At 42.5% G+C, this 26,345-nt stretch overlaps 1 protein-coding gene across 2 annotated transcripts in view; it reads left to right on the top strand.

The window, feature by feature from the left end:
* Nucleotides 1-26,345, top strand: part of Kcnk10 (potassium two pore domain channel subfamily K member 10) — a 126,865-nt gene that overhangs the window by 75,346 nt on the left and 25,174 nt on the right. For both annotated transcript variants that reach the window (XM_004635111.1, XM_004635112.1), the window contains exons 3-4: nucleotides 7,361-7,478; nucleotides 19,362-19,522. In XM_004635111.1, coding sequence (XP_004635168.1) covers nucleotides 7,361-7,478; nucleotides 19,362-19,522 — 279 coding nt within the window. The remainder of the gene's footprint in view (nucleotides 1-7,360; nucleotides 7,479-19,361; nucleotides 19,523-26,345) is intronic.

The raw sequence follows: 26,345 nt of genomic DNA, 5'->3' as shown, positions 1-26,345 counted from the left end.
GGTGCAGTGTGTCCCAGACCTCCCTCCTTGCCACTGTTTTGGAAATGCTCTTGTATGTGGTTGTGAAGTGCCCCCTCCTGCAGCACTGGCACCTTCACTACTGTGCCTGTGAATAGTTATGTGTGAAGAGTTTCTGAAGCAGGAGAAAGACAAGGCAATGGTGGCCAACAAATTACCATTTTCCCTCAGCCGCTCACCTGCGGCTCTCCCACCACAAATGAGTGAGGAGATGGAGAGATGCCACCACCCTCTGGTTGAGGTTTTGAATTATTTAAGAGCATTTTGTAGTAGTTTTGAATGTGGTCTCTCTTGCCTTTCTCACAGGACTCGTGGCTTCCCTTCCGCTCACGAATAGTGCCCACTGGCTCCCTTTGAATACACTTCTTGTTTTTAAATCTTTTATTTACTTATTTATTTGATACAGGGTCTTGCTACACAGCTTGGACTCATAGTGATCCTCCTGTCTCAGCCTCCCCAGCACAGGGATCATAGGCATGCGCCACCATGCCAGTTTTTGGTGGCCAGCTCAGTATGGGGCTGGCATGACATGTGGTACCAGGGATCGAACCTGGGTCCTTGCGCTTGCCAGGAAGGCGCTTTAGACTACTGAGCTATTTCCCTGGCCCTGACTACATTTCTGAAACCACTTGTCACACTGTTGCCCTCGCTATGCTTTTATCCCTGAATAAACATCAAATTCCCACACCCCTTTCGTGACCAAGCCCCGCTGTGATGTGGGACTTGAGAAACAATCACTTTTATGTTCCTTTCTCCCTGATACTGGGGATTAAACTTATAGTTTAGCACCTGCTAGGCAAGTGCTCCACTTCTGAGTTGCATCCCAGCCTTTTAAGAAGTGTTATTTTGGGAAGAGGTCTCCTTAAGGCATTCAGTTGCCCGTGCTGCGCTTGAACTTGTGATCCTCCTGCCTCGGCATCTCAAGAGCTGGGATCGTGGGTGTGGACCCTGGATGTCATCTTTCCTTTCCGTCCCAGCCATAACGACTGCATCCTGGGTTGCATTGGAGCTGTAGTTCTGCTTAGTGTTCACAGACCCACCTTTTCCTGCAAGTGTCTTTGTTTGGATAATAAATCTACTGGAGAGCCTGTCTGTGTCCATGTGTGTGACGTGGATCAGAAGTATTCTCCAGCTAATCTGGGATAAACTGAGCCATTATTGGTCTACTTTTGTTAGTCGCTTTTGTGCCCCATAAGGAAACAGAGAAACAGATGATCTCACTGAACACACAGATCGTAGGAGAAAAGCCCAGGACAGTTAGTGGTCCCCTGTGGGCCATCGCTCATCCCTGTGTGATGACAACACTTGTGATGGCCTCTCGGCTATCTGCTATGGTAATTTATGTGGGCTAGCATTGCTTTAGGGGGCAGATGTGGGAGGGCTCTGGCTGGGGAAGAGTTGCCTCCGCCTCCTCTCTCTGTCCTGTAAACCTCAGGCCTGGCTCACTCGGGAAGGGGCTGGAGTTTCTTTCTTATATTTTCAAGGTGGTCTTAATGCATGGGGTGAAGGAAGGGGGTGAATGGGAGAGAGAGACACAGAGTCCTTTAGATCTTGCCCTCCTCCCAGACAGTCCCCCACTGCTAAAAAAAAAAAAAAAAACAAGTCACTACACACCAACATATACACAAGTACATAGTTTCGGGTCTGATTTTACTAGGCAGTAAAATGTTCTCCTCTGATACTTCTAGAGATTATGTGATTACATTTCCGACTTCAATTTGTCTGTTCATTTATTATTGACTTATGCATTCATGCCTGAGTCCTTTGGTAGGCAGCTGGATGGGTGCTGGAAATTCCATCGTAAAGGCTGAAAAGGAAACTCAAGAAGATCCGGAACTCTGCTGTAAATTAATGCCTACTTATCTGTAGTAACCCATTTCTCTGCGTCTGCCTGTCTGTCTGTCTTGGTGTTCCTGACACTTCTCTGAAGTTGATAATTATGGGTAAAGAATGACGCTTACTGACATTGAGGTTGGGGCATAACTGATGCCGATGTCAGTTGAACTTCTATTCCATAATGTCTTTTGAGCGCAACCTTACACCACTCAGCTGTGTCATTTCATTATTTGTGTACTCAGACATCCCCATGGGCCGGCTTATCTTCTCTTTTGCAGTCTGAATGCAGAGATTAAAAACTTCACAGCAAATACGCTTCATTTTAAAGTCTTACTTGAGGTCAAACACTTAAGATCATTGGAGAGTACTTTAGAAAATTAGTAGAGCTTAGAACTATGAACTCATTTAGAATTATTATTATTATTAAGTTAAAATGATACTTTACATGATGCTTCTAATATGTAGGTGTATATGGGTATATATCCATATATATGTATGTGAATTTAGAAATTATAATTCCTTGAGTAGATAAATGTTTGCCTTCCTTTGATCATTACACAATGCATAGTTCTATCTAAATATAACATGACATTCCATAAATATGTTCAATTTTCTTTTTTCTTTTCCAAAATTTTATTGATAAACAGCAATGAGACAGTTTCAAATCAAATCGGAAGTACAGTTTCAACAAATAACACACTGCATATATTCTTCTTAATGGTTAATTGCTGTACAAGATGTGGACTTGAGATCCTATTTACAAACACCATTAGAACAAATCATTCTATTCATTAAGAGAATGCAACTATATATCTATCCTAACCACTTTGAATACACAGATACAAAATGGACATTCATCAGTATACCCCATTTTTTCTAAGTTCCGTTATTGAATATTATAGGTGTATAAACTCAGCAAAATATTCTAAAAGAGTCCAGTAGACCATAATAGCCTTGAGTCTTCTGTTTAACTGGCAATGTCAGAAATTATTGACCTGAGTTCCCCACAGCTCAACATAACAGCATGGCTTTACTTCCTATATTTCGTCTTCATACTTTTCTACTGGATAGATAAGACCAAGATAAAGCAGGACCTGTGCAACAAGAGTTGTAGCTTTTTGGACTGAGAAGGTCAGTGAAATCCCCTCAGGATTTATCCTGAGATCCTGTACCTCAGATTGTAGAACCTTTATCAGTGCAGCCATGTGGATGAGTCATGGCCATTGCTTGGCCAATGTGCTCTCTGTGAAAGCCTGAGAGAGTGTTTTCTCCCCATGTGACTCTCCTTAGGCACACTCTACAGTCATCGATCACTTTCCTCTTTGGCCCCATAATCTTCTTGATCAGAAAATTTGGGACACTACTGAGGTACATGATGTTACAGTACAAGTTCTCATATGTCCTGAGTCTTAATTGACCTTAGAAGGTTAGGGCCAAAATGTTGGCTTACCTTGTAGCCCTCCTTTTTCTCTAATTTTGGTCTGCAAACTTAGGTTAACCATCCAGAAGACAAGCTTATTGTTATTATCAAACGATTTAGGCTATTAAGCTTAACCTCACTATCTCACTGCATTTCAAACATCTTAGGCATAATAAGGAGCAGGTATTTTTCATCAAGTATTGATATGTTGAACTTTAAGTCCCTGCATAATATGATAAAAAACATTTAAAAATTAGATTATATTTTAAAAATAGGATAAAGAATTATATACTTCTCATGTTTGCACGTAAGTCCAAAAATCTCACCATATACAACCTTGAAGCAGATCAATTTTCATATATAAGTTAAAATTTTTTTTAAAAGCCTCCTAATTCAAATGATGCTAGTCAGGTGTAGCAAGGTTTGCTGATCCCTTTTGATGTACTATGGACTAAACCCCCTGGGACTGGAGTTTATCCGAAGCCTTACCAAGAATTTGGGGACTTGCTGGTGAGCTTATTTTTCTCCTTCTTTCTTCTAGTTCTGAGTCTTCCTTTCAGCAAATTAGTTCAGATCATCAGTGGTCTCACCATAATAACATGTATATAATTTCCGCAGAACTGCTTTCCTGAGATTTTTGGATGTGTGGTCCAATTTACTGAAGATTTGGGGAAAAGAGAGAGATATGCATCATAAAGCAAGCTCAAATAGATTACTAGATGGAGCTGCTTTTAAATTTCTTGCATTGAACCCCTCACTTGTCAACTGACACCTCTTTTTTGTTTTCTCTGTTTTCAGGTTCTTGTCCCTCTTTTCTCTCCTCCTTTCCTCTCAGGGTACAAAAGTAACCATTTCCCATTTTAATGTATTTTTTAAACTTTATTTTTAATGTGAAGCAAGTAAGCTCCACCAGCTCTGGCAGTCAAATGAAATTTACATTCCTCTCTTGCATGTCCAAGGAGGTAGCATAATTGGAGATGACCCCTTGTAAGGCCACATTGGCCTCAAGTTTTGGACAAGGGTCATTCGCCTCCTTCTAGCTCTGGAGGTGAGGGGGAAGTGGGTGAGGTGGAGTGTGTCCTGGTCACTGTATGCAGAGGAAAAGTCACTGTCATGTGCTTTTGGACTAGGCAGGGTTTCCACTCGCTCTGTGACCTAGAGGGAGTTACTTCACTTCTCTGTGTCGGTTTTCTATCTCTAAAGTATGAACTGTAGCACTTTCTTGCAAGTTGTGGAAAAAATAAAATGGAATAACACTTTTGGTGTACCTGGTAATTGCAGACACTTACCAAATGCTAGTTTCCTTTTATTTCTTTCATCTGATAAATACTCTTTGTGGGTTACATACATAAAGTTGAAATATTAATAAATTGCATAATTCAAGAGAAATGAAACTTCAAAAGACACCAGCTTTTGGATCTTTTGATGAAATAAATAATCATCCCCATTTGTCTTTTTGTTCCTATCTGTATTTTTTACATGCAACACTGACATTTGCAAACAATTCTGAGCCCTGTGAGACTTGACTGAACCTACGCTGGTTCTGCAGCTTAATAGAAGATAAATATAAGGCGCTGCTGGTGTGACTGGAGGTGACTTAAATGACTGAACTGTCCCCGAGTATTAGCTCCAAGTGGGACCATCAGGGCTGGATAGATAAAGAGGATATAAAAAACAGGCTGAGGCTTTGTGGTTTGGTTGGGTGACATTCACGCAGCATGGTGAAAATGGGTATTTTACCAGAGGAAAGGACTCACCATCTGTCTTCCTTCAGAAGCAGAACAGAATATAGCCCTTGAATAAGGGAGTAAGCTATTCTTGCCAGTTAGGCCGATTTAAACCAATGACAGCGATATCCTGCACACATCTCATGCAGCCTAATTTAAAATTCTGGCTGCCGGGGATTAAATTAGAGTTAGCAACTGACTACAACCTTCACAATATTTCATGTTTTTAGTGGCAAGAAAGAAGAGTCTAAAACTTAAACAGAAGAGATTGTCCCTCTATCATCCCATCAATTGTTTATCTGCCTGATGTAGCCTGTAGTTTGTTTTTGTGCCACATCTGAGATATAAGTGAGTTTTGTATATTCGAGGTGTTACTTAAAAAATGAAAATATGCAACAGAGACTGTATGTGGCCGGCCAAGGCTAAAATATTTACTCTCTACCTTTTAATAGAAAAGGTTGCTTATCTCAGGTCTAAAGAGTGTGAATTATCACATTAAATATTCTTATTGAAGGGAGAACATAATGATGATGGACTTTTTCAGTTGCAATCTGATTTGTGACAACCGTAATGTGCCTATTTAAACAAAGCCTAATGGGCATTGCTGAAGATAAATATAATCACATTTCAATATTTGTCTTGCCCTCTTTACATAAGGTTTTTCCAGTTTGCCCAGGAAACAGTCTCTATTTGTTGTTTTAGAAGGAGCACGTATGTCTGTCACCTCCTCGCTGAAGCCTCCACCTGTCACTTCTCACCCCAGCTCACCTATGTGAACACATGCCCTTCTGCTGCAATGACGGCCCTTCCTGCCTTCTCCACTGGCCTGAGAAAGGATTGCAGGGCCAGCTGAGGAAAGGCTGATAACAGTATTTTATTTTATTTTGCTCATGAGGAAGCTAGGGAAAAATGCATATGTATTTGTATTTGGTGCAAAAGTGTAATCCAGGGCAAGGGGCAGTTGTGGAGTTGCAATGTATAGACCTGTCTCCCAGAGGTGAGTTCTGAGATGAACCCTGAAAAATCAGCGTAGTTTGCAGGAAGGGACAAACAAGGTACATGGGAATGGGGGAACATCTCCTGGGGTGGAGATCTACAGTAGGTAACATGAGAGTGGGCCATTAATGTGGCCAGTTTAGTGGGATTTTAAAGGCATATGAATACAAATCCAGTGGTAAGCAGGGAGTCACTGTAGTTTGTTTATTTTAAAAAGAGCAGTGTAGCTGGGGGTGGTGGTGCGTGCTTGTAATCCCAGCACTTGGGTGGCTGAGACAGGAGAATCGTTGCAAGTTTGCCACCAGTCAGGACTACAAAATGAGCTTGTGGCCAACCTGAACTGCATAGTGAGACCAGTCTCAAAAAGAAAAAAAAAGAGTAATGTATATATGCATGTGCTGGGGGTCTGTGAAATGACAGTCATGAATGTTTTTACTGCAGTAACCACTGTGTATGTTTTTGGCAATAAAGGTTCACACATATCACTGTGATCCCATTAGATAATAACTCTGAGTGACATCATAGCCATTTTAATTTGTGAAAGTACACTTTGCGGTGTTCACACAATGACAGAATCACCCAACAAAGTGTTTCTCACAGCTATGCCTGTTGTTAAACAGCACATGACTGCTTTCTTAAATGATAGCAAAGAAAAATATGTAAGACAACTCATGGAGGGGGCTGGGGAGATAGCTCATTTGAATAAGCGCATGCCTGGCAAGCGCAAGGGCCTGAGTTCAATCCCCAGCTCTGAAAAAAAAAAAAAAAAAAAGACAACCCATGGAGCCAGTAGACCTTGGCTGAGGCTATTATCTGGACCATCTATGTGGATTCCCTTAGCTCTGTGGGGGGAAGAATTTGACCTTGCTTTGCAGAGGAGTAAACAACTAGGCCTAGCTAGGTTAACATTGCTTGCTCAGGGTTGTGGAGTTAGCAATGGAAGGAACTGAGATGTCCTGACCTGGGAGCCCAAGTACTTACTTTCTGAGCTCCTAAGTCAAAATAAAACATTTAGACCAAAAAAAAAGAAAGTGGATCAGGAGCTGCAGCCCTGCCTTCCAGAAATGACCACATTGGGCTACCTTCTGTGTGCATGCACAGCAGTATTACTGTGCATTTGGTGTCACCCAGGCAGGTCATCTCTTACCTGCATGTTTTGTATAAATGGCACCACACGCTATACCCTAGCTCCCTGCCCTTGCCCATAAACAAGTGCATGGTATCTCACTTTATGACAGTGCCTGCATCCACCTACCCAGTCGTCTTTAGATCATTGCAGGTCCTTGCAAAGGGCAGTAATTTATTGGAAGCTTTTCCAAAAAGACGTTTAAACTGAGTCTTGTGCTTTTGCCTTTCTTTGCAGCATGCCCTTGATGCTGACAATGCAGGAGTCAGTCCAGTAGGAAACTCTTCCAACAGCAGCAGTCATTGGGACCTTGGAAGTGCCTTTTTCTTCGCCGGGACAGTCATCACCACCATAGGTATCTGGTCGCTTGTTAATATCTCTTCCTCTGCAGGCCACTCTGAGTAATGGTCAGCCCGGCAGTGTCCTCACAGTGAGCATGGAAGTTGGAGGGTGAAAGGAGGCTTATGAAACACTGCTGTTGTTGTGGGGCTTGCAGTCAAAGGCAAAGAAACAGAGAATTTCTTTTCAGAATCAAAGGCCAGGGAACATTTCATTAGAAAGAACATAGTGAAAAGGCAAGAGTGGAAAATATGAATGGGCCAGTTGAACTCAGATTTTTCTGTTGAGATCCAATTCCTTTTAATGATTGTATTTCTCAAAAAAGATTGCATTTCTCATTAAAAGTAATGTATGATAGAACAAAAATGCGCTTCCAAGCTCGTGATGGAAAACAGCATTCTGCCTTCCCCTCCTTTTTTCACTCCTCAGAGATGCGTGCATTTTTTTTTTTTTTCTTGTTTGGTTATTTCACTTACTTTGTTAGCATTCCTCTCTGTCTTCAAATACCATGCTTGTGTTGCCATATCTGGCACTTTTGGTTTTGGGAATTATTTCTTAACTTCCTGTTGGGACAGAAGGGGAGTGAGCTCTCTTTCTTCGGGAGGCGCCACTTCCTGACTTCCTGTCCTCCCAATACAGTTTCATAAACTCCCAATACAGTTTCCTAAAACCTGAGCATTTCCTAGGTGGACAATTGCACAACTGCTCTCTGTGACAGGTCATACAGTAAGCTATGCCTACTTCTTTCCTGCCCCAATTTCAGTCTTATTTTATTTGTGAATGTGGAGCAAGCATATGCTGATTCTTGGGGGGAGTTTTCCATTTTTGTGTTAGAAGCTAATTTTATTATTATCATAGTACACAATAACCTTGGTTTTCTATTCATTGACCAGCATGTCTTGGATCCCTATTATGGGAGATAACATCTCTTCCCAATCTCCTCAATCACACAGTTTTGGTTGTCCCATCTTTTAAATGCTTAAATATTATTATATTTTACTTACACGACTTGCCAGCTTTTAATGATGACTCTTGGCTCTCAGCTGCTTCATACAGTGCAAGACAGCTGGATATTCCCGGAGCAGCTACTTGTCATGTGTAATTGTGGGGCTGGGAAGAAACAATGAGGAAGGGTAATTCCCAGCTGGTACCTCCCAAGCCTTTCTTCATGTCTGTTGCATGTTTCTGAGCTAGAGTGTGTATTAATCAGGTTTTCATTGCTGGGGTGAAATGCCTGACACATGAAACTTACAGAAGAAACAGTTTATTTGGCTCATAGCTTCTGAAGATTCAGTCCATGGTTAGGTGGCTCCAAGGCAGGGACATCATGATAGAAGGCTGTGACAAAGCCAAGCTTAGCAGATGAGCAGTGCCTGCGAGGCAGGGCCCAGAGCCCAGATATATATCCAAGGCCATGCCTAAGTGAACCACCCAGACACCCTCAGAAGTGTACTTTACAGATTCCCTAGGCGCCTCCCAAGTCAATGAAGTTGACAGTAAAACTTAACCTGCACAGAGCGCTTCATGCAAGTATGGCCCATCTGCTTTATTCTTTGCAGAATTTTGTCTCTTTCTGTTTTCTGAATGACATCAACTTTAGGGTCACTTCTGCTATTCTGCTTCATCCTAAATTTCACATTTGCTGTAAACAAGGACAGATCTCTTTGAAGGCTCAGTTGAGGCCCTCACCTTCATATTAGCGTATTTGCACTTGCTAAAATTCTTCTATGATGGGTTTTTCCATTATTCTCTTTACTTCCTCTCTTCTTTCCCCATATTATTCTGCCCATTCTCAGCTGCTTTTGATTATCTATCTATCAATCATTTAATCATTTCCTTCTTTTAATTCTGCTGAAATACATTTGAGGAGTTTCTGTTCCCACACAATAATATTGTGCTAAAAATTCTCATGCAGAAGCATGAGTGATACAGCTGTCATTGACCTGCAGCAATGGTGGGCAGGCACCCACAGGCTCCTCCCTCCCATAGTGGTTTGACTCCTTCATTAAAATCTGTTTATGCTTTCTGGAAGGAATTCTCTTCTCTATTTCTCTCTGGGGTCCAACTTCCAGGAAATTCTTTTTTGCACAGCTTTGGTAGTCAGCTTCTTATCAGCTTATTGTTTGAGAGGCCAAGGGTTGTATTAGAGGAACATGTTTTTGTTTTTGCCTTTGAATCTACTCTCAGGACCTGTATGGCCTCTATATTAATGAAATCAAGGAAGTTATATATGACATGAACATTTTGGGGTGAAAACTTTGCCCTTTTTTCTTGGCAGTCCTTTGTATCAGCCAGTTTGTCAGAGAGACAGAACCAGTGGTATACATACATAGATATAGGAGAGAGGATTTTAAAGGAGAATCGACTCATACAATCATGAGAGTTAAGAAGCCCTTTGACAGGCAAACTACAGACCCAGGGATGTCAGTAGTGTGGTTCACTCCATGTCCAAAGGCTTTTGCACCAGGGACACCAGGAGAGCCTGAAAGGCTGCTGGTGTAAGTACTGGTGTCTAAATAAGGAGCCTGGAGTTCTGGCAATTGAAGGTACAAACAGTATTTTAAATACTGTTTTGGTACATTCCAGATTTAGAAGGTAGGGAGGTGTTTCTTCTACCTCTGCTTTTTTGTTGTATTTAAGTCTCCATTCAACTAGACAGTATCTGTCCACATTGAGGATAGATCTTTCCCACTTAGACCCCTAACTCGCCTGCTAGACCTTTTGGAAACCCTGAAGGACACATCCATTAATAATGCCCTGACAATGAAGCAGACATCTAAAGTTAACGATCACTGGACTGGTGAGATAGCTTAGCAGATTAAGTGCCTGCTTAGGCAAGTAGCGGGACCAGGTTTTGATCCCTGGTACTGCATGCCATGCCAGCCCCACTGCTGGGGTGTGCTGAGCCGGCGACCAAGTCTGGGTGTGGTGGCATACACCTGTAATCCCAGCACTGGGAAGGCTGAAAACAGGAACATCACTATGAGTCTGAACTGTGTAGTGAGACCCTATACCAAAATACATAAAAAAGTTAACCATCATGCTTTTTAAATGAATTGACTCCTTGCTTTTGCATTTACAAATCTGCAAACATTAACATCAGCTACTACGAGTATTTCAGGTGTCCATTATAATCATGAGTCTGAGGCCTAGAAGGTTTAGTTGGTACCCTAGATCAGATTAGTGAGATTAGTCCACAGACTCACTGCAGCCAACAAAGAAACTGCATGGCTTGACTACATCCGGTGCAAGGGCACAAAGTGCTATAAACCCCAGCCACATCTGAGAGCATTGCTGCATAAATCAGGAAAGAGCAGCATCATGTTAAGTTGTGTGTGACATTGGATTGTTTGGATGGTGTCTCAGTTGCCTTCCTCACCACTGAGATGCAAGCACTGACACCCACAATTTAAGGGACAAGAGGTTAGTTTTGGTTCACATTTCCTCAGTTGCAGTTTTTGCATGGTCAGTGGGCTCCAGGCCAAAGCAGCCTGGTGGGTAGGGATCTGGTGGTCTCTTGGTACCCAGGAGAAACAGCAGCAGGAATGAGGAACAGATAAACAAGAAGACAAAAGCTGGGTCAGGTCTGCTTGCCTTATTGGAAAAAAGATCCCAAAGCAACAGAGGTTTATTTATGTTTTCGTAAAGTTACCTAGCGACTGATAGCCCACACTGTCCAGGCAGGGTGTTTTTCTCAAGCCTGAGGCAGCTGACTGCTTTAGGCAATGAGGCCTCGTCCTGCCCTTCCAGAGAGGGTCAATTTCCAGCTTCCGAGTTCCCAATACTGGTAGAAGAGAGGGGGGCAGAGGAAAGCTGCTCACCTCATCGGAGCCAGGAAGCAGAGAGCGAGAGGGATGGCCGAGAGGGAATCTCTGCTCCCCCGACCAAGCCAGTGGTGTGCCCCATAGTCCAGCCATCTTCCGCAAGCCCATTTCTGAGTACAAGAGGCTTTGAGGGGGATATGCAGACATAAAGCAAAACAGATGGGGAAATATGTCACGCATTATGAGAGGAATTATTGGAAAATAATTAAAACTAAGAAATTTGGGCCATTTCTAGAAGTAAGTTCTGGCTCTTCGTCTTCCAGGATTGGATATATGCCATGTTAGTGTACATTAAAGATGATGGAGAAAGAAAATGAGATTTTTTTGTATAATGACTAAAGTAGTTTCTGTCTGATGCATTATGAAAACTATATAGCTGCACTGGACTGTGTATTAGTGGTGTTTATTCTGCTTATTTGTTAGAAAGCCCAAGACTTGATTTGTGGAGAAACTGTTCATTGACCTGTGTGACATTATATGACTGAGGAATGATGACCACTGACCACATCTTGTAGCATTTTTTTTTTTTTTTGGTATTTTTTTTTTTTTTTTTTTTTTTTTTTTTTTGATGGTACCAGAGGTTGACCTCAGGACCCTGTGCTTTCCAGGCAGGCATTTATTCTACTGAGCTATCTCTCTTGCCCCTCTTTTTTGTGTGTTTACATAGGAATCTTTTAGCCTGATTTGCACTGGCAGAATCCATTCCCTCGTTCACCTTTGTCCCAGGTACTGCCTCCCAGGTGGCCCTTCTTTGCTTGTGGGCCTGAGTTTCAGGAGAAGGATTACCTTGTCAAGATAAAACATCCAGTATTTGACCACAGTCACGGGTTCAAGGGCAGATATATGATGTGGATTAGGCCAATGACGACCTCCTATGCCTTTTAGTGTGGGAGGGCATGACTTCCTATCTTTCTTACTGGAGGTAAATCTGGAACAAGATAAGACCCAAAGCCTTGTTGGTAACTTTCTTCCCTTGTTCGGTTTCTCTGCCTACAACAATTTAGTTAACATTAAAGAAACAGAAGAAGATAAGGAAGAAATAGATAGAGTGAGGTCAGTGCATGTACCCCCTCCTCCAGTACTAAAGCCAATGTGCATTGGATTTTTTTTATTACCTACAACAGAAAAAAAATGCTAGATAATACACACTCACAGTACACAACTTACAGAGAGACATTAGGTGCCCTCTGACTCCATGGCAAGTGCCTGCCCCACTGATTACTCCAGCTGCTATCTCCTGCCATGTTTGGATCACATGCTCTTGAGGGAAGATCCTGTTAGACAGTCCTGTACCCACACCCTGAACCTGGTCAGAGGCGGAATACTCAGTCACACAATCATGCCTACGAAGAGGACCTTTCCTCAAGTCAAAGGACACTGGATGTGAACAGGAAACTACTATAAAGCAAATATGCCAACAACAACCACAAAAATGAAACCCAATGCCCAATATCCACTTTAGTGTCAAGGGACAGTTAGCATTTAAGGTTGGGTCCTAGAAAAACATTATCTATATTTCCCTTAACTTAAAAACAAAGTGCTGCGAGTCGAACATCACTGACCTGGCTAAAATTTAATTCCAGAGTGGAGGCTCCATATAAAGTCATATAGTTGGAGAATTCTAGAAAAAAATCTCATAGTATGATGTAAGAATAGTAAGTTATGGTGGCTGGGGAGATAGCTCAGTGGTCTAAGCGCCTGCCTGGCAAGTGCAAGGACCTGGATTCAATCCCTGGTACCACATGCTGTGCTGGCCCCAGAACCCCAAGTGCATTATGCTGGCCACTGAAACCAGGCGTGGTGGCACATACCTGTAATCCCAGTGCTAGGGAGGCTGAGACAGGAGGATGAGTCAGAGCTGTGTAGTGAGACCCTGCACCAAATAAATAAATAAATAAATAAATAAATAAATAAATAGTTATGGAAATAATTGTCTTTTTTAATTACTTAGAGGTAAATTTATTCATTGCCTATACAGGCAGGATTTAGAAGGAAATGCACAGCCAAGTAATTCTTCCAGGTCTTTCTGAGAAATTTTTACTGGTTAGGAGTCAGGAAAGGGAAGCAGCTAGAGCCGGGAGCTGAATTCTCATTAACTGTGAAATGACAAACATCAGTCTGCGTACATGAGTTCATACAGTTTGCAATGTGATCTCGCCCATACTTCTCCATGCTATTAGTACTCGTAGACTTTAGAGCTCTATGAAAGGCTCGTCCTGGCTGATTTCTCTGGCTCCGCTCTCTTCACATGCTGTGGGGACTCTGAGCCAGTTTCTGCCTTTGTAATAGTGTGAATACCACAAAGAAAAAATCCGTATCCAAGAGGTGAGGTTCTCATCTCTGGATGTTTCCTTGGAAAGATTCCAAGGGAACCTATCAAAGGTTATGAATCTTTTCAGGGATTTCCAAATTGCTTTTGAAAAAGACTCACAAACAAAATGAAAAAAATATTTATTATTTAGAGTGTGAAGAGTTAAGAATAACACAGTCTTTCTGAGAAGCAGCCTCAGGATGTTCCCCTGTGGATGCCAAGGGGTGACTACTACTCAATATCAGAGGTCCCATTTATCTGACAATAGCAAAGCACTTCTTTTGAAAAAACATTTCTCAGGCTAAGATTTTACAGAATGATTTGTACAGTTGCTCTTCCATATCAATGTATTCAGTATATAGTGGATTGAAAAATAATCAAAGGAAAAATTAATGAATTGGTATTTCATCTCTTTTTCTTGTCACTGTTCTGGAAACAGTAAAACATAACTACTGAGTTTATACAGCATTTACATTGTACTGAATATTGCAAGTAATTTAAAGGTGATTTAAAATACAGGGAGGTCTGTGTACAGTTTGTATGCAAACCCTAAGCTGTTTTATATAAGGGAGTTGAGCCTCTGAGGAGTGAGCTCTTTGCAGGGGGTTCTCAGGATGTACCCCTGTGGATGCAAAAGGGTGACTATGTCACAGAGGGAGAAATTCAGGCACTCCCTGCAACTAGTAGCAACACAAGAAAGCACACCTGACCCTGCTCAGTCTTCACTGCGTGCATCCTGTGCCTTCCCTGTTTTCCCCATGCCTAATTCTGATTAAGTCCCCCTTGCTTCTTTTGATTATTAACTCTGCTAGTGGATCCCTGCACCCAGCTCTTCTAAGCTGGAGCAGGGGTGCTCACTGTCACGTGCAGGTGCTTTCACACAGGCAGCACTGTGTGTGCAGAGGGCAGCCCGTGGGCATGTTCTAGCAGCTATGAATGCAGTGAGTAGCTCGACTTTGAGCCATTGTCACTGTGGCTGTGCCTACATCAGAGGGAGCACCTGGTCGGGTGCCAGGTGTTAGCTGGTGAGTGTGTCACTTGCCTGGCAGCCTCCATCAAGAGCTGTACCTGCCAAGGAAGGAAGCAGCTGCTTGTTTGTATTTATGCAGCACTTGGGTTGGTTTTTCTCATCTGTGGGTACCAATAGCAGTTATTATTTTTTGTTTGTTTGGAGTAATTTGACTTTTGATTATCTGATTTCGTGCCTACCATTTACTGGGTACCAGACGCTGTGCTTTGCATGCATGGTCTCATTTAAGCCTGCAATAATCACATGAGGAGGTATTGTTAGTAACCTTATTATACTTTGGTAAGACTGAGGGCCAGAGAAGTTAAATAACTTGCCCATTATGCCAGAGTTGGTAAGAGCAGACCTTAGTGTCCTTTACCAGGACAGCTACATAATTTGCAGGGCTGAGTGCAAGTTAAAACGTGGAGCTTTGTTTAAAAAAAAAAGATGAGGAAGACTAAAATGGCCCTATCAGAGCAGTGACTAAGCATGCAACCCCTCTTAGTGTGAGGCCCTACGTATCTACAAAGGAGCTGTGGTTGAGCCCAGTATTGCTATGGAGATCAGCTATCAAAGTCATGTCCAACTCAAGAAATCTGAGGGGACCCGGGGAGATGGCTCAGTGGAATAAGCGCTTCCTTGGCAAGCACAAGGGCCTGAGTTCAATCCCCAGTTCCGCAAAAAAAAAAAAAAGAAAAAGAAAAGAAAAAAAAAAAAGAAAAGAAATCTGAGAAGGCCTTAGGAAACAAAGTAAGGCCAGGCATACTTTGCTGAGACATGAAGGTACTGAGGCAGTATTCTATGGCACTTAGTGCCTGGTTGTCGCCCATGGTGGTTTGGGCAATGGCATGAGCAGGAAGCAGTTGCTCTCGGCTTTGGAGAAGTGTGGGCTTGTGGAAACTCTCGTAAGATACAGAACATTAGGAATCCCAGAATGCTGCTCCATACCTCAATGGAAAAGAAATAGTGGACGATTTAGGATGAAAGGTCATGTGGTACTTGAATTTTGTGGAAAAATACAGTGGAAGGAGTTGGAGCTTCAAGCCTTCCCTCCAGGTCTCAGCCTAGCAGGAAAGAGCTGTGTAGGCGTAGACAGGCTGACTCCTAAGTGCACAAGCTTCTGTGGACAAGGCTGAGCAGTACCTGTTGGCAGAGACTGCCTCTGGCACCTAAATAGACGGTGGGAACGTCTGTGTGTGTGTTTCAGGCATAAATTCTCTTTAAGTGCCAAGTTTTTCTTCCCAAAAGACATGGAACTGTTTTTTTCTTTTTCCTTTCTTCCTTTTTTTTTTTTTTAACTATGGCTGAGCAGAGTGGAGGCTTGTCCTTGTTAACCCATATTTGTTTCTGGGTATATCTTGGCTGGGCTGATTATTATTTATTTATTTATTTATTGTGGAACCAGGGATTGAACTCAGGCCCACTGAGCTATCTCCCCAACACCTGGGCTGATTATCTTCTGCTAAAACCCCTAGAAGCCTGTTGGTGGAGGAACCTAATGAATATACTTCTATTTTTTTTTTAAATCCAGTTCTAAAGTTCTGGGGTGGTTTCTCTGAGACTCTCCCCCATCAGCCGCATCACACCCTCTTTATTTCTCAGCCTCAGCTGGCTTTAGCTGCCCAAGAAGTACTCTTACCTCAAATCCAGCCATTAGCCTGCTGAAGTCATTGAGCCAACCCTGCCCAAGGCATAAATGTTTTGTTCCTTGTCCTAGTTCTGAGAGAGAAGAAGAGTTTCTGGAAGGAAAATAAGAACCAGCCACCTCTTTCTTCCTAGGGCTTAGTTGTCCTGGGGACATGTTCGCAGGGACCTCTTCCCTCATTATATCACAGGGCAAGGGGATAACTGTTGACACTGGGTGCTTATGTGGGACCATGCATCACAGGTCTTTAGTCTTCATATGTGACTCATGCTTCACATGCAACTCCTGGAACGCTTCACAGCGATGAGAGGTACTTTAACTGTCCTACCTTCCAGATGGAGAAACGGAGACAAGAGGCTGAGTAACTTGCCTGAAGTCTGACAGTCAGTGTGTAGGAGACTCCACACGGGAGCCGTGTAGTGTTAGATCGAAAGCCTACCTCCAACCGTCACTGCTTGCTCCAGAGTCCCACAAGCATCCTGCAAGGGTGGGCAGGACAGCCTGTGGTGTCTGGTACAATGACAAGCAACACTCCAGGAAGGTGGCCTTTTCATTGCCTTAGTCTACATGTAAATTCTAGAATCTTTCCATGTGACAGCACTGGGGAGGGAGTCAGATAGCTTCTCCAAATAGTTTACCAGGGTGGAGGAACACAGATAGACCCAGGTGCATGTGCAAGGTGCAGTACTGCTCTAGAATGCTGATCACTTTATGTGCTTTATTTTGTGGGGAAGTAGGGGGTTACTGGGAATTGAACTCAAGACCTCACTCATGCTAGACAGGTGCCACACTGCTGAGCTATATCCCCAGGCACTTATGTTCTTGGATGAAGTGAGTTGTTAAAGAAAGATAACTTCAAAATATTTCAAGACTTTGAGTATTATTAGCGCTTTTATTTGAGAACTTTGGTTTAATTTTATTATAGTGTTCTTGTCTGCAAAATATTAATCAGTTGTAGTAATAACAAAGTGGTGGTGGTGATGATGATGATGATGATGATGATGATGATGATGATGATGATGATGATGATAGTAACAGTGTCTTCCAACAATAGGCTTCAGAGAGGGAGGTGGGTATAAGGCTAGGTTGTATGAGGTGGAATTAGACCTTGAGCCTCCTCCTTCTCACTTTTCTCCTTGGGTGATATGGGGCAGCCCTGTGAGCATGGGTCTTGCTCAGGAGGCAGAGGGCAGTGGCTCCACTTGGGAAGAAGTGTGCCACACTTGGCAGGATTACAAGGATGCATGACTAATGGGTTTTCAGCTTCTGTTTGCCTGTGCCTGCAATATGCTTCTTCATAGCACCCTCTGACTGAGAGAAAGCCTTCAGCCCCTGATAATAGGCAGGGGTGAGTTGGCCAAGCCAGTCTTCAGTGTCTGTACAGGTGTCTAGAGTGTTTCCATGAGCCCATGTAAAGTGAAGCTATGGAGACACATTTGTTTCCTTTCCAATAGAGCTAGGCTAGTGTACTTACAAATCGGATTATTCTAGGGGGGATCGCCTAGTAAAATGATTTTTTTCCAAGTTCTTGAAAACACTTGAGAAAAGTCCTGAGAGCTTTTTCTGCACATTTAAATCAAAATGATGGTGAGTGGGGGAAATACAAGATTAGGAAGCCTTGCCTGAATACTCATTTAGGAAATGGAAACTATAATTTAAATAATTTGTGATAAGAGGTTTGAATGGTCTGAATGAAAATTGAGAAGGAAAATAGCCAAGTGACTCATCCCCAAGGCAGAAATCAACAGCAAGCTCTCCAGGCCTGCAGGAGGACTTGTGATGGGCCAGCCACGAGTGGCGTTCTTTTCTGTGCTGTATTCCCAGTTTGCCCATACAGTGCTCCCAGTAACCCACTCACTGCAACGATTCAGAACAGCTCCGATGGGGGAATGGCTAGGTGACTCTCTAGGACCTGCTTAGCATAGCACTGTCATGTTAATTGGCCTGAAAGCGAATATCAATTATGTGAGGATTTCATCCTATGCAAATTGTGCTAAACTGATAAGGCTTTTCTGCGAGGAATACTTTGTTTAGTTCCATCCCTACAGAGTGACCCAATATTCACTGGGAATAGGCATATAATTGAAAATCTCTTATGCAAGGATTCTCTTGTATTCAAACATCTTTTCTACCAAAAGCTTTTATTTAGGACTCTGCCATTGGCTCATGAGGTGATGGGTGGAGGAGCAGGACTCAGGGATCCAGTGAGAAAGAGCCAGGCCCAGCTAGGCTGCCAGTGGGCAGAAGAGGTACAGAATCTCCTCGTACTGCACCTCCTTCTCTTCTTCCTCCTCTTCTTCTTCCTCATTTTTTTTTTCTATTCCTCTTCTTTTTTTGTGTGTGATACAGAGGACAGAACCCAGGGTCTTCCATTGAGATATACTCCTAGCCCTTTTCGTTTTTTTTTTTTTTTTTTTTTTTTTTTTTTTTTTTTTTTTTTTTTTAATTTTGAGACAGAATCTTGCTGAGTTGCCCAGGTGGGGTATGGACCTGCAGTACTCCTGCCTCAGCCTTCTAAGTAGCTAGGATTACAGGAGGGCATCTACACACACGGCCCTTTCATTCTTTATTGTTCCTAGGGCAGGGCTGCACAAGTGCTAGGCCCTCTCTGGGCTTGTAGCAGACCACATTTCCCGTTTAATGTTCAAGACTCATCACTCTATGAAAACAAATGCTGAAGACAGCCACCATCTGTCCAAGTAAAGAGGGCACCCCACACTAGGACTGTCATGGAGAAGCACCTCTTGTTTAATCTAAAAGGGCAATGGTAAAACCTTTCCACATATTCAGGTTACTTAAGATAATCTTGTGTGTGATCTCTGGTGTTTCCGAAGATAGAGTCATTTTCTACTAGAAATGCAATTCTAGACGACCATGCATTTCTCAAAATATATTAAACCTTAAAATTACTTACAAGAAGGGAATCAGGAGAAATGATGGAACAATACTCAACAATTTTGAGTTGCCTTTAAAGTGAAATTTCACTCCCTCTGACTCAGGAGGTGGGAGAAATGTATGAATCTTGTTAAAAGTCTGTAGATTCTTTGGTCAGCATCCTGCTTTCTCTTCTACCTCACCACTTTTCCTGTCTTTCTGCTGTTTCTCACTAGGGTATGGCAATATTGCACCAAGCACCGAAGGAGGCAAAATCTTTTGTATTTTGTATGCCATCTTTGGGATTCCACTCTTTGGTTTCTTATTGGCTGGCATTGGAGACCAACTTGGAACCATCTTTGGAAAAAGCATCGCGAGAGTGGAGAAAGTCTTTCGAGTGAGTACTGCATACTTAAACCTAACTCCTGCAATCCAGTTGGCTTTTGCCTAACAGAAGCCCGAAGGTATTATCAGGAGTGTCATTTGCTTTTAGTGAAACAGTTAATGTTTTGATTGTGTGATTATGTTTGCTATATTTAGGCTCATTTGGGTGCAGTACCTACATGTCCTTTGCTTGAGTAGCTCCTACTTTAGAGCAGTACTTCTGGAATCATGACAGAAGAGGGTTAAGTATGAATTTTCCAAGCCAAGTTTCTGGATGAAGTAAGGTGGACTCAATGTCTTGGTCTGTTTGTGGTGCTACAACAAAACACAGGAGGCAAGGTAGTTCATAAGGAGCAGAAACTTGCTTCTCACCATTTGGAGGCTGGGAGCTCAAGGTCAAGGTGCTGGTAGGTGCAGTTGTTCAGCTTTCAGAAGAGGGCCCTGACTTCTGCTAAGATGGTACCTTGTTCCTGTGTCTTGTGGAGGGAAGGACTGCCCAGTGTTTATGTGGAAGAAGGGTTGGAAAAGAAAAAGGGCTCACCACTGCATGAAACTTCTTTTATAGGGGCCTTAATCCCACCCATGTGAGAGGACCGCTCATAATCTAATCACCTCTAAAACCCCCCATCTTTTAATACTATCACGCTGGCCATCAAGTTTTGGCACATTGATTTTGGAGGGGACACATTCAAACCACAGCACTCAGTTTCTTCCTAAAGGTGGAAGATGGCTTCCTTAGTGTCTTTGTGTTGAAATGGAAGTAGAGAAATAGAAACCCTTCCATTAATGATACTCATTGGCTCCATTGTATTTCCATGCATGGTGTCTCCTGGAGGATCCTGGCTTCTCCCAGCCACTGCTTTCTCCCAGCTGAGATCTGTGATTTGAACCCATCTCCTTGAGGCCCCATACTGCTGAGTGCTCCTTCGGAAGCTCACTGGTGCATGGCTTCCCACTAAGTCTTGATGAGTGTTGCTGCCTTAGGTTTTTCCTCTTGGAAATAGTTACCTTTAAACAAGGGACAAAATCTCAACTCAAAAAATTTATTTACTCAAGCTACTAAGCCCAGCATCAGCGATAGTTGTGTGGGATGCATAGATATGGCTGGCTTGAGGTTCCTAATGCGCTCTAACTGACATCCACTCGTACGATTCTATAGAAGTCTTGTTTAGCTTAGGTGCAATTCTATTTCGGGTCTTTTACCAAGTATGAATTTCATTCTTATGCCTTTCCCAACTTTGTTTATCAGAGAATGATTTCTTATGATTAATTTTTTAAAATGACATTTTGAGATCTGTTTCGGGATCTAGCAATGTTGGGCAAAGACAGATCAGTGATAGACTCTCAAATTTCCCCATCTCCCATACACCTCGGAGAGAAGAACTCCAGAGCTTTGAGTTTTAGGCTGAATCTGAAATCCCGGCTGACATCTTTCTTTAGATGAGTGTGAGGGAACCATCCATAGGTAGGCAAGTTCAGAATTTTCTTTTTAAATTGTGTTTTTCTTTTTTTTTTTTTTTTTTTAGTAGGCTGTTTGAAATAAACACAAGAGCTGATTCTAGTCGTTATAAACTCAGCAGTCCTGGGTAACCTGCCTGTTTGCTCATTAGCAAAGAGGGATAGAATGTGAATCTATTTGCTGAAGTTGTATGATGATTAAATGACATATCTGTGGGAGACAGCTTGGCACAAGGCCAGATACAGAGCTCAGAGCTGTGTGCATTTCAGAGAAAAGCGAGTTGGCGAGTTGGCGGGACAGTCACCCCTGCAGGCTGTCCCTAAGTAGCTCCTTGCGCCTGAACTTTCGGGAAGGTCCTACGACCTTTGCCCCTTGGGGCTGGCTGGCCAGCTGGCCTCATTAGCACACACACACCTGGGCTGCTTCACGGTCACCATGGAAACCATGGCCAGCTCCTTGGTTTCTCAGATGTGTGGATTCCCCTACCCTAGATGCGCACCCCTGTCTCTGAGGGGCTGTTCTTGAACTTCTCCAGCACATCTTTTAGCCACTGCTCCACGGCCCTTCGTGTTGAGAGAACAACAGATCTGGCAGACTGAACATTTAGAAGAATAGGATTCGCAGGGAGGAATGGATGACTGATGCGGCATTTTGATATTTATATAACTAGCTTCTCTAGATCAGTTTCCTTAGTTGTAGAAGAAAGGATTAGATGAAATGCTTTTCAAACTTCTTTCTATTAAAAGAATTATTATTATTATTATTATTATTATTATTATTTTTACTGTGTTCTAAATGAGGGAAGAGGTTGCAATTGTTTTACTGCATCTGCTACCAAGTTGGGGGAATTGGTCTCCCCTAATCAATTTCAGACTGCGAGTTGAACGTGCTACTCACCTTTTCCTTAGAGCTACCCTTCAATGGATCATGTAATAGTATCTGGGGCTGAGGCTTACGCATGTGACATTCCTTTGTATGCTGATGGCCCACTCTAGTCCCTGAAATGCCATCAAAGCCTGAGAGCTTTTCAGGAAGGCGAGACAGACGTGTGTTATTGTATTGGCAGCACAATGGGGCATTCACACAGTGCTGGGGAGCTTTTGGAAGGCTGATGGAATCCTGAGGAACAAGTGTTCTTCCTGAATACGCAACCAGTGTATCCAGCAAACAAAACTCTTGCTTGCTGTGTGCAAAGTTTTGGTAGAAAAATCTCAATGTTTTCAGTCATTTACTTAAATTCCACTTGAAAGACTAGTTACTTTTAGGTGATTATTTGAGAAATGTAAAATTTAAAACCAACAAAGCTTGTGTTACATATTTTTTATTTTAGTTCTCATGGGGAAGGATAATTTTTTTAAAAAATTGGATGATAAGTAAGTAAATCTTTCTGTTGATTGTTAGATTTTCTTAGTTCTTGGGAAGAAAATGTTTTGTGTGTATGCAGAATAAGAAGAAAATGCAGAGTTAACCTTTTGGATGCCTGTACTCTGAAGTGACTATGGTTTGGGTTTTATTTTATTTTTTAAAGAGAATAAAAAATAGTGAAGAAAAATTAGAAAGGTACCTAGATCTGAGCCCATTTCGGAAGATCACTGAGGCATAGTGTAATACTTCAGAATGCCTGATTGTTTGCATTGTAATGGAGTGGATAAATAAAACTCCTCTCTGAATTTCAGAATTAATTGAGAACTAGTAGAGTCAGATGGGGTCACAGCACTGGCTTTATTGATAAGTTCACCACTGAGTGTGGCTTGAACTGTTACCAAAGGCCTTTCTTATTTTCTGATACTGTACAACAAATGACTATAACTGTAGAAACTTAAAGCAACGCACATTTATGATGCTGCAGCTCTTGGGTGAGAAGCGTGACGTGTGGGGACAGGGTACTTCAGGATATCACAAGGCCAAAATCAAGCTCTGTGTCAGACTACCTCCTGGTCCTATGAAGCTTCTAAACTCATTCATGTTTGGGAAAAAAATTTTCCTCAGTTGTAGGAATAAGCTTCGTGTTTCCTCGCTGGTTTTCGGGCAGCAGCAGCTTTCTCAGCTTTACACATGTTCTGTGCCAATGCCCCCTTTGCACCCTGGCCTTCAAAGATGGCACCCGTGCCTTATTTCCTGCTCATGCTTTGCATCTGTCTGGCCCAGCTGGAGAAAGCTCTCTGCTTTTAAGAGCTCAGGTGGCTACAACAGGACGATGTTCCTGTCAACTGCACCACACATAGCATGGGAATAGCTCATCCTGTCACCAGGTGTAGGGGTTGAGATTGTTTATCTTGCAGGGCATGTTGGACATTCTTTTCCTCATACACTCTGGGCCACTGGGTCACAGGCAGGATGGACCTCCTCTGTAAGGACAGTCTGCCCTACTAGCCTTGGTGCTGTTAGGTTTTTTTGCATAGTAGAGAGGCAGAAGAAGAAAAGAGAGCCCTTTACTGACAGAAAGAACCACAGGAAAATGGCAGGGATCCTCTAATGTGAGACAAAGGGAGCTGGGGTTCTATAGAGTTTTTCTGGGTATGGATTTTGAGGGGTGGGCTTAGTGACTTGTAAGGAGCTGATTGGGGCTTCCCTTGTGCCCACGGGAAGGAGAAGAGGAAGTTGTATTCAGGGCTGAGGGGAGAAGAAGAGGAAGTGGCCAATGGGAAGATAAGCTGTTGTTTTTGAGATTCAGCTGTGTTGAGTCAGGGCCATAATGATTTCGCAGTTTATACTTGGGCTGGAAGTGCATTTCTGGTGGAAGATGGTCCCAAGCAGCAGAAGAAGTAGACCGAACTTGAGGGGCTTTGGTTCTCAGTCTACTAGGTAAGTCATGAGTCTGGTTGAAAAGTGGGGATACTGTCTTGGAGTGTTACTCAAGACAGCCTCTCCACATGGCATAAAAAGCCAAGAAAACGGATGCAATCCCCAACACTGGTCAACAGTGAGTTAAGCATCTGTCTCCCATAGCAAGAAACCTGGGATTGAGTCGTTTCAGACTTGGCGTTGCAGTTCCACAGTGTCTTGTATGATCATGTTTGTTTTCTCTGTGGTCATTCTCCTTGGAATGTTGTTTATTCATCTTTGGTCATCTAATGGTTGCAAGATGTCTATCATAGAACTAAATATGGTTTTATCAAGCCAAGATAAGAGAGATACTTAAAAAACTTATTTGTTAGAAAAGTTTTAGATTCACAGAAAAATTCTGAGGCAGGGAGATAGATTTCTCATACACTCCCTGCCCCTGTTATAAAGATCACCCACCACAGTGGTACAGTTTTAGAAACATAATGATCTACTCTGCCACATTATGTCACTGAAGGCCATGGTGTACAATGGGGCTCTTGGCATTGTCCATTCTATGTGCCTACAGATCCTGTGAACCTTGACTCACCCCAGAAACAAAGGATAGGACCCTGATTGTACAAATCAGTGATATGGTTATTTTCAGAAAATCAGCTTAGCCCCCCTAAGTACAGGCAAGGTAAAGACATGCTGAGAAGCTCAACTTTTTTTTTTGTTTTTTTTAATGCATTGAGTACAGAGTCTGCAGGGTCTCACTACACAGATTGCACTCATAGTGATCCTCCTGTTTTCGGCCTCCAAGTGCTGGGATTATAGGTGCTCGCCACCACACCCAGTCTCAGTCACCTGCACAGTGTGCCCTGGGGACATGGCCCAGCACAGCACACAGGAGATGGAAGAGAAGCTCAACTTCTAAGCTTCCCCTGCCATATGTTTGGTTCCTTGGCAGTGCCTTCTGCCATATTATTAATAAGTCTCTGCTTCATATTTTAACTTTTCTTCTTTCCTTTTTTCTGGTACCAGGGATGGAACTCAGGACCTTGCGCTTGCCAGGCAGGCACTTATGCCCCTGTGCTATATCCCCAGCCCCCTCTGCTTCATATTACTTGCATTTTCTGAGTTCCTCCTTGTGGGTCTGGACGACTTGACTTTCCTACTTGGGGAATCTTTGGCCTTGAGTTGACCCCAACTCTCCATTCTTCACTGGGGTAAAGGGCAAGCATCTGAGAAATGGCACTCACACCAGGGGGGACTCCTAGGTCCTTCGGCCCCTCAGCCCCTTGGCCCCTAGGCACCCTTCCAGTGACATAACAGTATGGTTGAGTTCAGTCAATTTTATTTCCATGCTTGATCCAAGTCCTCAAGTTGTTTGGACAAAATAAGTTTGGTGACTTGACTTTACCTGTTCCTTTTCTTTTTCTGTCAGTTAGCCTGACCCTAAGACAGCGATATAGAAATAGTTTTTCCTAGAGTGTCATCCAACAGAAGAAACTGTCCAGAACATTTTATGGGTAGTCGTCATCTGCTAGGTCTTGTGCATTGAGGGGATGATCAGGGCCTAGAATCCCAGTAGTTTTATTAATTTAAATGTCTTATATCTTTGCCTTTTGGGGTCACTGAAGGTCCAGTATCTATCACTTGGTAAGCTGTATCTAAAATATATACATTTTTAAGTTATGAATTTAGTGCAAGATTTCTATTAGCACTCACATTTTTATTAGTGTCATAAAATGAGCTTAACAGACAGATGATTTCTCATATTTACCCTTTATCACCAATTTTTCAGGCTAGTTGGGTTCCTCTGGAAGAGTGATTTAATAGAATAATAATCCTTCACTCTTTTATAGAGCTCTACTTTTAAAAATTATATTTACCAATGTAAAAATGTATTTTTTTATTGTATTGCATTTATCTTTATGCTACTTCTTTGGCCAAGAAACTCATAACCTACTGGAGTAGCTTTTTTTTTTTTAGGTTCTTTTTTTTCATAATTTTATTGATAAACAGATAGCAATGAGACAGTTTCAAATCAAATCGGTAGGACAGTTTCAATAACCAACTGGAGTAGCTTTTCACAAATTATTTTCCTAAAAATTGAGAGCTAACCTTGTTGAGTTGAAGCTGCTCTTCCTGGAACTGGGCAGGGGATCACTGGGTTTACACTAGGGTGGCACCAGGGGTGATTTCTAAATGTCTGGAGTGACTGATGACTGTCTAGTGGCTGTAGGACTTTTGACCTTCAGGAAAAGAAGATGGTGAGAATGCACATCTTTATCAAAAGGTGTCCCAGTATCCTAAAGCATCATGCCAGAGAGGTACCTCTTGTGAGTAGTGACAGCATGACAACTACACACAATGTATTGTCAGCATTCCCACTGCTGAGGCATAATGCACAACACCCAGAATTTAAAGGAGAAGAGGTTTAATTGTTATGGGTCACTCAGAATAGGAACCAGATCAGCCAGTTTGGAATTTGGAAAGCTTTTTATTACTGAGCTCAGGGCCCCCCAGTCTGCTCTCACGCAGGAGAGGACCGAAAGGGCGGCAGCCCAAGAAGCAGGAAGGGGTTTTAAACCTTGGAATCACATTGCGT

This window comes from Octodon degus, unplaced genomic scaffold (genome assembly GCF_000260255.1).
Source record: "Octodon degus isolate 3935 unplaced genomic scaffold, OctDeg1.0 scaffold00070, whole genome shotgun sequence".
Lineage (NCBI taxonomy): Eukaryota > Metazoa > Chordata > Mammalia > Rodentia > Octodontidae > Octodon > Octodon degus.
The sequence above is the reverse complement of the archived record's forward strand: the minus strand, read 5'-3'. Positions and strand labels throughout refer to the sequence as shown.